At 37.3% G+C, this 14,162-nt stretch overlaps 1 protein-coding gene across 12 annotated transcripts in view; it reads left to right on the top strand.

Annotated features, from left to right (window-relative positions):
• LOC113521965 (potassium/sodium hyperpolarization-activated cyclic nucleotide-gated channel 2) overlaps positions 1–9,691 on the top strand; it is a 268,571-nt gene extending 258,880 nt beyond the window's left edge. For 9 of the 12 annotated variants that reach the window (XM_031909762.2, XM_052900021.1, XM_052900022.1 and 6 more), the window contains 8 exons: positions 794–957; positions 1,362–1,504; positions 2,708–2,845; positions 4,098–4,199; positions 4,626–4,775; positions 5,193–5,411; positions 6,372–6,636; positions 6,996–9,691. In XM_031909762.2, coding sequence (XP_031765622.1) covers positions 794–957; positions 1,362–1,504; positions 2,708–2,845; positions 4,098–4,199; positions 4,626–4,775; positions 5,193–5,411; positions 6,372–6,636; positions 6,996–7,630 — 1,816 coding nt within the window. In that variant the 3' untranslated portion in view covers positions 7,631–9,691. The remainder of the gene's footprint in view (positions 1–793; positions 958–1,361; positions 1,505–2,707; positions 2,846–4,097; positions 4,200–4,625; positions 4,776–5,192; positions 5,412–6,371; positions 6,637–6,995) is intronic. The other 3 variants (XM_052900023.1, XM_052900025.1, XM_052900024.1) reach the window with 3 other exon arrangements.
• The last annotated feature ends 4,471 nt before the right edge of the window (positions 9,692–14,162 follow it).

Here is a 14,162-nt window from a genome sequence, read left to right as displayed (position 1 = left end):
GTGTATTAACAAAACTGAAACTACGCTAATGAAGTCTACGTAAACTCCTATCGGATTTTTGTGATCCGTTTAAATGATTTACAAAATCAGTATCACGCGATTGAAGTCGGCACTTACTTGCAGAATTAAAATTTAATTTGATAATTCGAAAGGAAAACTTTAAAGGAAATTTATCAACTGTTGCCAAAAAAATCTCCTAACATCTTGTTGAAGTAATCAAAGTTAGAGATAGAAATCGCAGGTGCGGTCAGATTGAATGAGGTATGAGATCATTTGATACGCAATTGCCGACTCAATTCCCTCTTTATTGGGTAATTGAAGTTATGTATCTTACTTTGTCACTCCACATACGAGTATATGTTTCACATACCAATATCAGATTGTTCATGTATGTGCCCATTACATCTAGTATATAATTTACTTCCATATTTTGTAGTAACAAAATTGGGTAGTTGGCTCAGATACTGCCGCCTCAATTGCCGCTAATTCAAAAGTTTATCACATTATATATTAATATTATATCAGCCATTAACTGACCACCTTTAAACCTTCTATTGTAATAACAATGACATTATATCTTGGAATACGATTTGCATGTTTTTGAATAATATTTTCTGTAATATATTGATTATTTACAATGAGACTTTGCCAACTCGCCTGCCAAGCGTGGCTACTACTGACAAAACCAACCTTATGGGAAAGATCTATGTTCAGTAGTGGACAGTTAACGGCTGATAGGATTGGGATTGAGTGAGACATGGATTGTAATATTTGTTGTTTTTTCTTGTTGCAGATTCTATTGGGACCTCTGTATGTTACTGCTTCTTGTGGCAAACCTGATCATCCTGCCAGTTGCTATATCATTTTTCAACGATGACCTCAGCACACGCTGGATCGCCTTCAACTGTCTTTCGGACACCATATTTCTAATAGATATCGTTGTTAATTTTAGAACAGGTTAGTATTGAGTGAAATTGCAACTTAATTATAATACTTTTAATATTACTAAAAATAATTATGAGTTTATAGATAAGTATAATAGAAAGGATAGATAATATTTTTTCTATGACTTAGAATGGCAACAAGCTAACGGCCCACCTAATGAAAAGTGAACCCTGTTACTAACACACCTGATGTGATGGCCTGATGAACTTTTTCTTGCATTACCATTCCTTGCGGCAATGGTGCTACGCCTGCCCTGTTATCTTACTGCAAAATTCAAGCTCTTCAAACTGAAACGCTGCTATACAATTACAACTGCTTTACAAACACGAGTGGGAAAGAAGTACCTAAGTAGGCCACTTTTGTACAAAATCTTCCTCTGGTAAATTATTACATGGACCAATGTATTTCTCTTACAGGAATAATGCAGCAGGATAATGCCGAACAAGTGATATTAGATCCCAAGTTAATAGCGAAGCACTATTTGAGGACATGGTTCTTCCTTGACCTCATCTCTAGTATACCACTAGATTATATATTTTTGATCTTCAATCAGGTAAACGTACGTTGCAATTTGGCCGTGTTGTTCTTATTACTAGTTTAAAACCTGTCTTTTATGTTATTGATTCTGTTTCAGCTTGGGTGTTCATTTGTTTAATAGGCAAATTATTTTTGTTATTGTTTTCGTATTTTTTGTTTCTCATTGTGAACTCTTGTCCAACTGCCACGAGTACCTACGTCATCGTGTTCGGTTTATGTCTCGTTTGTTAAGGGTCTAAGAAACATGTAAAGGTTTGATTCAAGCACACTAGCCTCATTCTTCATTGAAATATGTTTCAATTAATTTATAATTTTTCTTATATATTATTTTAATCACTTTCCTATAGACTGTCTGCACGTTTAACATCATTAGTAACCCATATGATTCCTCAACATTAACCATGAAAATAATGGACGTTCTTCACTACTCGGATAATGCGTTTTTCGATCGTATGGGATACTTCCACTCTAAAGTTTATAAATTTTTAATAAGCACTTTTCAACTTTGTGCACTGAAAACTCTTCGATTTTTCCTTCAATTGCACTCTTGATATACAAAACTGCAATTTCTATACTTGATATTTCGACATGTTTTCCAAATTTGGCATTTTGCACGTTTTCTATTTTTGTCTCCTTTTATATTAATTTTCTTCAGTATCACAGCATGATTTCTAGTTATGCTTTCATAATGTGTTCATTTTCTATTGGGATGTATTTTAATTTCAAAGTCCAAATTGTTCTTATAAATAATATATTATTACTTGGGTTTTAATATAACAACACGACCAAATTGTAATTATAACTGTAATTGTACCTTTTATTTCTAACAGTTCACACTAACAAAGCAAAATAAATAATATAAATTCCTGAAACTACAACAAAGATGCTTTATTTTAGAAGCACTGACTTATTGAGTGGTCCTGAAAGTATATATATACATATATATATACATGAAGCTTTCACTGATATTTAATATTTACAACGTGCTACGAGAAATTTTAATGTAAATTAACAAAACATAATTATAACATGTTTATTGTTATGCTTCAGCACTTTTCTTTGGCTGAGACTTATAAAATCTTTCAATATCAGCAAGTATGCATGTCAATCTTACACTTCAACTGTATAATAATATCGCAGTCTTCTCTCGATGCTCTAAAATATCTCTTAAGAGTATCGTTGACTTTGTTATAATATTGGATTAACACATTGTTTGTGTCAACAGGATTTTAGCGAAAGCTTTCAAATTCTTCATGCGGGACGTGCACTAAGGATACTGCGGTTAGCAAAGTTGCTGTCACTGGTGCGATTGCTGCGGCTGTCCAGACTCGTCAGATACGTTTCGCAATGGGAGGAAGTATATGTAAGCCATCATCTCTTCTAACCCACCTCTGGGTTACTTAACTAATTTACCCACTAACACTGCTCTAACACATTACGCTCACATTTACTAACACGACATGACTAAATATGCTACTTAAACTATATTATAATATTGGATTAACCATTATGATAAACAATAGTACATAAAACAATATGGTAACTAAGTAAATATGTCGTTAAATTCTAGATTGGTTCAAGATCATCAAAATTTAAAAAAGAAACAAGCAGGAATATTATAACTTAATATTAATTTAATATTCTAGAGTGTAGTGATCCTTATAATGTATAAATGGAGTTTTGTTGTAATCCTGTATTATACCATTGATCCCGCCCTTCACTGTATGTGAGCCCAACGTCCCGCTCTGCACTTCTCTACTGCTTCTCTGCAAGCTTCTTTCTGCCTAAGCACGCTCTCACTCGTGACGTCTCGATTCTGTCTTCTCTATGCGCCCGCGCCGCGAACACCGCGTCCGCCGACCCGAACCGTCCCACATTAGCCAACATGACATATGATTTGCAAAATTATTAATATTATGTTGCCGCTTTTTCAAAGCCTCTAATAGAAATAATACGCTGATGCCAAAATTAACAATATTCTTCAAAAAAGTAAATAAATATAAAAACGCGATGATAATAAAACTATAAAGTAATACGTGTCGTAAAAAGTGAGCTTAAACATATTTCTAACTTTTGACATTTAAATGCTAAACCTGATGCTAAACCTATATATTTTCAATATAATTAAGAAAAAAACTATATAGTACTCGGGAAAAATACTTTATATCAAGAATAAACAATAAATTTTGTAACATGAAGACTATCATATATGTATACCTGAGAAACTTTAACGGAGCGGAGAGTCAGTGAGAAGTGGAGTACGGGGAGGGTGGTGGTGGCGACATCGCAGTGACGGTGTTGTGTGCAGATGAGCCCAGCTCCGCAGCCGCGCGACGAGCCGAGCGAAGCGGACAGCGGAAGCTCGCGCGACCTCGCCTCGCAGGTGCTGCACTGCCGCATGACCGTCCGTGCCCACCAGCGCTTAGTGTAGGGGCTTAGCCCGCGCATAGTCCCGCTCGTCTCGGTGTTAGTGCATCCTGTGTGTGCCCGCACGCGCCCCAGACCCGCCCCGCGCCCCGCACACCCCGCGAAGACCTTCGCCCGCCGATCCCGTCCGCGCTCCGGGCGCGCCTGGCTCTCTTCCTACTATCTCGTGTTTCTCGCTTGTTTTCTAGATCTTGCAGAATCTTCAAAAAAAGCGCACGGAACGGAGGGGACGCCTCAGCTCCGACGTTGCCAAAAAGAAGGGTGACACCAAAAGCAATCTGATTTTTAAGGTAATCAGGGTCGGCACGAGCCGGCACGCATGTGCTCGTTCGCCCGCTTAGCATGTTGCCGGCGCCGCCCGGCGTTCTAGATCGCAACGTTCGCTTCGCTTCCTCTCTTTCTTTGGCATTTCTGTTTCCGTCCCTCGTCCCGCCGGCGGCCGCGCGGGCGGAGGCGCGCGAGGCGGCGCAGGTCGCGCGACCGCGCGGCGGCCGCGGCCGCGCGACCTCTCGCCGCGCCACCTACCACGCATGCTCGCTCGATGACTCGTCTCACGCGTTCATATTTTATTTCTCACTACTTTACGAATCCATCGGTAGAAAATCATCGCGATGCTTGACCTCGAGCGTCTTGTCGCGCGCAGTCCGCACGGCTTCCTTTAGAGACAACGGTAGCTCCTTTAACCAATTTTGATCTTCATTATTGTCTGTTCGCAGTTCCTCAACATGGCATCAGTGTTCATGCGGATATTCAACCTAATCTGCATGATGTTATTAATCGGCCATTGGTCTGGTTGTCTTCAGTTCCTCGTTCCCATGCTACAAGGTTTTCCACCAAATTCTTGGGTCGCCATTAATGAGTTACAGGTTAGTATAACCATTTTATCTTTATTAAAAAATACTACTTTATGTATTATATCGATCCTGTCGAAAGTTGATGATACATAATAAAAACAAATAGCAGTTTTCTATGCAGTACAATCATTCATTCTATACAATGCAATTTCATACAAATAAACAATGATTGCATTGACAATCGTACTAATGCCATCCTTCCCTTATATTTCAATGGCTCGATAATCTGCAGGTACTATCTTTATAGTATATTATTGAGTTAATTCCTGACATTAAAAAGTTAACATAATTATAACAATTAACATTTCTGTACCACTTTTCTGAAAAATGGCAAGCAAACATATGATTGCAGTAATGTATGAAAATGTAAACATTCTAGTAACTAACTAGGCTTTTATCAGTTCTAAATCTTCGGCACAAAACTTGCAGGAGGCATTTTGGCTGGAGCAGTACTCGTGGGCATTATTCAAAGCGATGTCCCATATGCTATGCATTGGTTATGGCCGGTTCCCGCCGCAATCCCTCACCGACATGTGGCTTACTATGCTCTCCATGATCTCGGGAGCAACGTGTTACGCGCTCTTCCTCGGTCACGCCACCAATCTCATCCAGAGTCTTGACTCTTCACGCCGACAATATCGAGAAAAAGTAATTATCATTTTATGAAGTCACAATTCTAAGCAAGATCTGTATTAGCATATAATTAAGAAATTGGCTCTGAAATTATTAGTAAACCGTTATGAACACCACCAGAATTCTTCTCAAAAATAATCTATTTCTCGTGTCAATTCTGATTAGTTCGATCGTTCTGATCAATTTATATTAGACCATCTGTTTGTTATCTCATTCTGACTTAGATTTTGTTAATATTTTACACGCATGATGCTCTAAATCCATCTCATAATACCTCATAATGATTGATCACTAAAGCCTCCCTTGCCTGTTTCAGAGATTAGACGTGAGTATTGAGTGAATGTGTGTCCGAGTGTCGTACACTGTTGTACAAGAACAAATCATTATCATTTGGCGCACCTAACTTCATTTATTCACTCAATTTAACGGGTGTTCATAACAGTTTTCTACTCACATAAAACACACTAACAAATTCATTTAGTGGGATTATAAATTGGATTAGATATTGATTGATTTGATGTATGATTTAGATTGGACTTTATATATTATTATAATCGTGTATTTCAACATTTACCAGTAAGTAATTTGTCTAACAAATGCATGAAAAAATTTGCAGTGTTTTGAAATTATTTTTTCTTAGGGGTAAATTAATGAATAGTTTCAATGTTGTGAAAGAGTTCAAATCACTAATATACTTGCTTGGTGGCTTCGCGAAATTCTGGGAGAACTTTTGTATTAATGTTTTAAAGCTTCACGATTTGATTTTAAACAATTTGTGATGGTTTCATTTGCAAATACCTTGAAAACAATTGTGATCTTTGTCTTTGATCAGACCAGGTTGTGTACCAGACCATTTTGGAGTGGAGAAGGCCGAACTCTCCTCTCTTAGGGCTGAATATACGACGATCAATTATATATTATCGTTGCTATTACATATTAATGGCAAATAATTTTAAATATATTATAAATATCTAGGTAAAACAAGTGGAGGAGTACATGGCTTATCGTAAACTGCCTCGTGAAATGCGGCAACGTATCACAGAATACTTCGAGCACCGATATCAAGGCAAATTCTTTGATGAAGAGCTGATTCTGGGTGAACTGAGCGAGAAGCTTAGGGAGGATGTTATCAACTATAACTGTCGTTCGCTCGTCGCATCTGTGCCGTTCTTCGCAAACGCAGACTCTAACTTCGTCTCTGATGTTGTCACTAAACTACGCTACGAAGTCTTCCAGCCAGGTATAATTTATACGTTTACATTTCTATCAAAATAGTTTAAAGAAATATTTTACTAACTAACAACCTATGTCAATAGATTGTAGACGATTTTCCCTTGTATGTACCAAATCATGTCATGATTACAATTCCAACAACGTCATACCTAAAATGAAAATGCCGATCTATTTTCCATACAATTATATACCAACTTACTGCATTATTATTATTCGCACAATTGTTGTTACTCCGCTAACTGAACTGTCCGCGCTATGTAGAAATACTGATTTAGACCTAGTATACTATAAATTAATAAAGATTAATTAACTGTTGATAATGTTATTAAATAGACGATTTTACAATATGAACTTTTTTACTTTCAGGCGATATCATCATAAAAGAAGGAACCATCGGAAACAAAATGTATTTCATTCAAGAAGGTATCGTGGATATAGTGATGGCGAATGGTGAAGTAGCTACCAGCCTCTCAGACGGCTCCTACTTTGGCGAGATCTGTCTGCTGACTAATGCTCGTCGAGTGGCCTCCGTCCGCGCGGAGACGTACTGCAACCTATTCTCATTATCAGTGGACCATTTCAACGCCGTATTAGACCAGTACCCACTAATGCGACGAACAATGGAGAGCGTCGCAGCAGAGCGGCTAAACAAGATTGGCAAAAACCCCAATTTGGTGGCGCATCGCGAAGACGACACCACTTCTGAAGGAAACACGATCAACGCGGTGGTGAACGCGTTAGCCGCTGAAGCGGAGCACGTTAGCTTATCGGACGACAGCGTAGCGCGGCTGTCGGAGCGGTCGTTGGGGCTAGCGCTGCAACCGCTGCAAGCGGCTTCATGTCGCATGGCAGGTGTGGCGCTCCCTGGGCTGGGCGTGGCGGCGGCGGCGCTTCCGCGCCCGAAATCAGAGCACGACTTCAGCTCGGCGCAAACGCAGCCGCCGCCGCTATCAGCCGCCGGTGCCGCCTTCCATAAGTCGGACGCAGGCATTGCGCCCTGACGTCGCACCCTGTGCTAGGCCCGGAGAGTCCCGGAGACCGACGCCGACGATAGCAATACTAGGCTTAGTGCGAGCCGCCGCGCCGCGCCTCGCTAGTTGTAGCGTAGACACGATATTATAGCTGCGACTTCGCCGGGCGCGCCCGCACCGCGCCGCCCGCTGAATCTCATTTTGTGATCTTATACTTAATTCTCCTGTGTTATAATTTAGGTTAAATTTTATATCATTGACGCTGTGAGGAATCGACGAATACGCGACGTATTCCGATTGTATAGATATACCTGTTATATATTGAAGAATGATACTATTGAATCTTTATAGAGATACCTTGCCATTAAAGAGAAAAAAATAATTATATAGACTAGACTGAAATGTAAAGATATCACTATTTTATGCTTTGTTGGCGTATGAAATAGACCTCTATTGTTGAAGCGGAATATTCGATCGCGAAATATAAACCTTCGAAGTGTATAAACGTTCCTGATAATCACGATTCGGAGAATTTATATTTGAAGTTGTTTATAAAACATATAGACATTGGATCGTGGAAGAATGTAAAGCACGGCGCGTATTTGCATAGCATCGTAAGCGCACCGTGACACATTGTTTCTATTTATATCTTGTTAGGCAAATACTAGAAGTAAGAATAAAAGGTCATCATGATTTGTAAGGTGAAGTATATTACATCTTTTGCTGAAATGAAAGATCAAACACAATTTAGATGCGCCTGAGTGTGCGTACAGTGCTAACGCAGATATGCGCCCGCTTCGTCGACTGCACAAGCGACGCACAACTGAATGAGCCTCACGCGCGATTCCAATAGCACTCAGTTGCTTTATTCATTTTAATTATAAGTAGTCATATCTACCGATAATCGACATAATTAGCGCAAACAATTCTCTCGGTTTCCTAAGTAGAGGTGGATCAGTAGCGCTTCGAATCTTTTGAGAGTCATTTCTTTGTGTAAATATTGTAATATCGAGGATTCGCCTTGCGCGGTTCGTTTGATGGAAGTGTAAGCGGGCGTTCGAGCGTTCGTTCGAGCGTCGCGCGGTCCAGTCAATTATTCCGTGCGCGACGAGACCATTAACGTCTCAGCACTCGATGCACCACTACACTTCATACCTTGTTTTAATTGTAGGTGAAAATAATTTATTGTCGATAGTAATCATTTCGTAGAAGTAAGTAGGCCGGAGCGTTAACAAATTCGGACGAATTACGTTATGTGATAGAGCAGTGATTGCCTGCGCGCGCACCGCCTGCCCGCCGGCTCGGCGACAGCTCCCCGTAGACTGTAGATAATCTGCGCACGAACACAATGACATGCTTCTCTTTGTTCCGTCTTGATTTTTGATCTATTTTTTTCAGCCGTCTTAGTTGACTCAGACTATTGGGCTTTACGCAACTGCTTATAAAGTTTTTATAATAATTTTAAGTTAGACTTTTAAAATTAGGTAACTATGACATATCCTAGCGTCGTTGAAGCGAGTATAGTCGCCGAGCCGACCGCCGCGCGGTTCTGTCTTTGGCACGAATCATCGTTGACTATTTCTTATAGTGTCATGACAATTTGTAAAGATGGTTTTGCAAATGTTGACTTTTTAGCCAAAATATAGTTAATGAACGACGAACCAATACGCAGTAGCTTACTTGTAGTTGAACGCAGCCTAGTACTCAGTTTGGCGACTAACACCAATAGTTACTTTGTACTGGTAAGATATTTATATACAATTGGTCTTAGCAGAGTGACTATCTGTCAATTTATCTATAAAGAGAAAATATAATTGCGTTTAAGCCCTAAAGCATTTATTTACTGTTGTTTTATCTATCTAACATTGCTGCTTTTGTAAATTATATAAATTTTATAGAAGAGATCTATTTTTATTGTGAAGTTGATCTACTGGATGTAAGTATTACGAAATCAAAAGTTCTTTTTTAATCTGGACTGTTATTTATTAAATATTTTACTGATTTACTGATTTCTGGTATCTATTTTCACCAAAAGTGCTCATCGCTGTCAAGAAAATTAGAAAAAAATGCATTAAAGAATGAAGAAAACTGTCTCTTTGTTTTACTTGTTTACCAAAACACCCTATTAAACATATTAAATATAAAGATCTCAAATCCCTGAACCGACGTCAAAATAGAAGTATGTTGAAAACAGTAATAAGTAATCCAAGTCACTGTGATGTACTATGATGATTCAAACATGTCTACGAAACATAACTGGCTTCCTTACATGGATCCCAGACCATTCTAAGTGAATCTACACTTTAAGTAAACGCTAACAGGGTGCCAGTAAAGGATGATAGGTGAAGATGAAAGCAGGTCAATTAGCTCATCGTCACGAATCCATTATGAATAAATCACAATGGTTTCCAGAGGGACCCGCGTGGAGGTCAACCTGATAAGGTATATTGCCAGCAATAGGGCTGTTATACCCAATTACTAACAATACCCTCCTTGGTAATGTCGACCTGACTTTTTTTTTTGAGTGGGTGATAATGCAATGGTAGGCCCCGCGCTTTTTACAGTGGTTTACAGTGGCGAGGCACCAGTGAAGGATGATAGGTCAGGATGAAGCAGGTCAGTTAGCCCATCGTGACTAATTCAACAAGAATTGTTCACGATGGTTTTCAGGGGGAACCACGTGGAGGTCGACCTAATAGGGCATATTGCTAGCAATGGGGCTGTCAAACTTCATTGCTAACAATCCCATTCCCCCCTGTCGACCTAACTAGGTAAATGCAAAATAGAGTAAAAAATGGATACGCTCGTTTACCTGTGATAGGCGAGTCTTCTTGAGGGATTTTCTTTAAATTAACAATATTAGATACATCCATTAAATCAGGGGTTTCTAAACTTTTAAGATAATGGAACGCCCACCAAATATCTTTTATGTAACCCCATATCAAACAATTACAAATCAAAAACACTATAATTTAAATAAGAACAAAATCTTTATAATTTCCTTTAATTTTTAATGTGAAGAAAGAAATTGTTTTACTGTATAAATAATATCGCGGAACCCTGGTGACTTTTTTTACGGAACCCCCTAAGTTCCCCGGAACCCACTTAAAGAATCTGGATCCAATTGCTAGCAATATATCTGACCAGGTCGACCTCCACGTGCTCCCATGAAAACCATCGTGCTGAATTCTAGGTGTATTCATCATGATAGGCCAATTGACCTGTCTTTTTATCCTCACTTGTCATCTCCCACTGGTGCCCTGCCGGTGTATACCATTAGCACGGGCAGAGTCTACCGTTTCATTGTCATCTATTAAAAAAAAAGCACTGTTACATATCCCACTACATGTATGTACACGGAATCGCATTACCTATAGTAATCTTAAAATGACTAATAATGGAACCCTAATATTAATGATTAAATTCAAACAAGGATAAGTGAGACAAAGCGAGATAACCTATAAGAGAAACTATAGTACATTTATTTTAGTCTGATGAAGCCTTCCGAAAAATGTGGCAAATACCAAGTGAAATGATTAAAGTACCACTTCAAACAATATTTGATTTATATTATATTATATATAAAATTAGAAAATCATCTAATCTTGTTCTCCTTCTGTCCATGTGTCAAACGAAACTTTTATTCTAGAACGCCTAAGAGTCTATTAAATTAATTGTTTTTTGTTGTATGGTTTTCTAAAAGAATATTGGATACGAACTTTATAATTTAACTAATAACAGAAAATAAAAGGTTTTTATTGTAATTTTTTTTATTATTATTTTAATTTAAAATTTTACTAATATAGAACTTTTGATAGATGAAATTTTTAAAGTCAGTTCCTGTTTATCTTTTACGAACAAAAGTTAAATAATCTTTCCTCTTAGTTTATATTGTAATATTAACATTACAGCAATTTTAAATACTAAACATATTATATAATAATGTTCTTTTATTTGTTTTTGAAATCTTATTAATTTGATACGAAATAAAATTACTGCAACATTTTTTCGGGCAATGGAACGAAACGATAAGTAAGTTTTAAGTGACGAGTCCTGGCAACAGTGATGAAGTCTGTCATGCATTCTTTTATGTCATTCATGGATCATTCATGCGAAAAAAGGCGGGAAACTCGAATAAGAACAAGCGGGTTTTTTAAATTTTTTTTATTAATTTATAAAAACTATCTCTATCAATTCTTATTATTGAATAAAATATTATATTTTCACTAAATTCAGTGACAGTAATATAATTAGCATTCATGGGGAAGCGCAGTTGTAGGAAAAGGAAAAAAAAGATGACGATTCAGGTGATGTAGACCATGAACCTTGTAATGACAAGGATATATATTCGGAAGATACTTCTACTGACTCAGAATCTGAAATTGATAAGGCCGATAAGTATAAACCTTACTACGTCACAGATTATATTAGAAGATATCCCGAGGAATCCCCTGGGACAGAATTTGTTGTCTTTGTAGAATCCTCAGATAGTCAGAAAACCATTGGATCCAGAGACTTGCTCTCACTCTCCTCCTGTTTAAAACGTTTTAATAAAGGGGTAACTTATCTTAGATCTATAAATAAATTCAAAATCGGAGTATACTTTCAAAAGCCAGACTTAGCCAATGCTTTTTTAAATAATAAAACTTTTTTAAATGACTACCATTTTAAGGCCAGTATTCCTGCTTCTTCAACAGAAGTTACAGGCGTTATTAGAAATGTACCTACAAATATATCTAATAAAAAAATATATACTATGATATCGAGTTCTAAGAAAATTATTGCTATTAAAAGAATTTTAAGAAAAAATACCTTGACTCATGGATATGTGTTACAGCCAACTCTAACCGTGACAATTACTTTTGCTGCATCTGTATTACCTGAATATCTGGATATTGGAGGTTGGCGCCACAATGTCACTCCATATATACCACCAGTTAAACAATGCTACCGGTGCTTGAGGTATGGACATTTAGCTAAATTCTGTAAGAATTCTGAGCGTTGCAGCATCTGCAAAGGTGAGCATAATTATAAAACTTGTACAACTGGAATGGAAAACGCTATTTGTGTACACTGCAATGGAAATCACACAAGTGTATCACCGCAATGCCCTGTTAAACAAAAGAAAATTGCTGAAAATAGATCTAAATTCAGACCTGCTTCTTTTGGAGATATACTTAGCACTGAAATATTTCCTAAACTGGGTAACAAACCTAAAAAAAATGTAGACCTAATTTCAATTCTAAATTCTGATAACAAGAGTTTATCACTTTTAATAGAAAGCATAATCAAACTTATTTCACTACATAACACAAAGAACACATCTATTAACACTAAAAGTGTTTTGAATGTGTTATATGATACTTTTGGTAATACACCTATTTCACAAAATTCAATCGAGACCAATTAACTATCATACAGTGGAACGCTCAGAGCCTACTGAGCAATCGACTTATTTTTACACAATTTTTAAATGAACATCATATTCACATTGCTCTCATCTCAGAAACTTGGCTAAAACCACATTACAAATTAAAAATTAAAGATTATTGTATAGAACGAAATGATTGTGGTAATAACCACAATGGAGTAGCGATTATTATACATAATAGTATTAGATATAAAAAACTTCACTCTTTTTTCGACAATTCTTTGCAAACTATAGCTATTAGTATTGAAGTTAATAATTCTTGGTATTCAGTTGCCAGTATTTACTGTCCTACCAATAGTACACCTAGTTTTACTAAAGCCAAATTTAAGTTCTTTTTGGAGTCTCTTCCTAAACCCACTATCATATCTGGAGATTTAAATGCACATCATACTATGTGGGGTTGTACCTCCACTAATACAAGAGGTAAAGACATTCTTGATTGTTTAGATGAATGTAATTTGGTACTATTAAATGATAAGCAAGTTACTACTGTTGGCTCTCATATTTGGAGACCCAATGGCCTTGATTTAACTATGGTATCCCCATCCATATCATTAAAATGCGAGTGGTCGGTTCATGATGATCCGTTAGGAAGTTATCACCTGCCGACTTTTACTAAAATAAACACAAAGAACTCTTCATCAACTCCGTCAGGTGAACAACATGCTCCTATAGATGAAGTTAATAAACTTTTGTTAAATCGTATAAACCTACGTCTCGTTAATTGGGATCTTTATTCTGAAACTGTTAATCAATTACTTTTGGATTTCGAGTATGATGTCAATGAACCCTTAAACAATTACAATAGGTTCTGTAAAATTATTTTGACAGCTGTGGAACGTTCCGTTCCACGTAGGAACTTATCAAATAGCGGTGCAAATACTTCAAAGAGGCACAAACATATTGCAGTACCTTGGTGGAATAACAGGTGTGCGACAGCTGTCAATGATAGTAAAGCGGCTTACCTTAGGTTTAAACTAAATCCAACTCTCGATAATTACATAAATTTTAAAAGAGTTCAAGCTGTTAAAAAGTTAGTAATTAAGCAAGTAAGACAACAGGGGTGGCAGGAATTTTGTTCCAAATTTAATAGATTAACACCAATTTCCACTGTTTGGCAAAATATGAGAA

Source organism: Galleria mellonella, unplaced genomic scaffold (assembly GCF_026898425.1).
Source record: "Galleria mellonella isolate WM207_F2 unplaced genomic scaffold, CSIRO_AGI_GalMel_v1 utg63, whole genome shotgun sequence".
Taxonomy (NCBI): Eukaryota; Metazoa; Arthropoda; class Insecta; order Lepidoptera; family Pyralidae; genus Galleria; species Galleria mellonella.
Note: the sequence above shows the minus strand (reverse complement) of the source record. Positions and strands in the feature narration are given on the sequence as shown.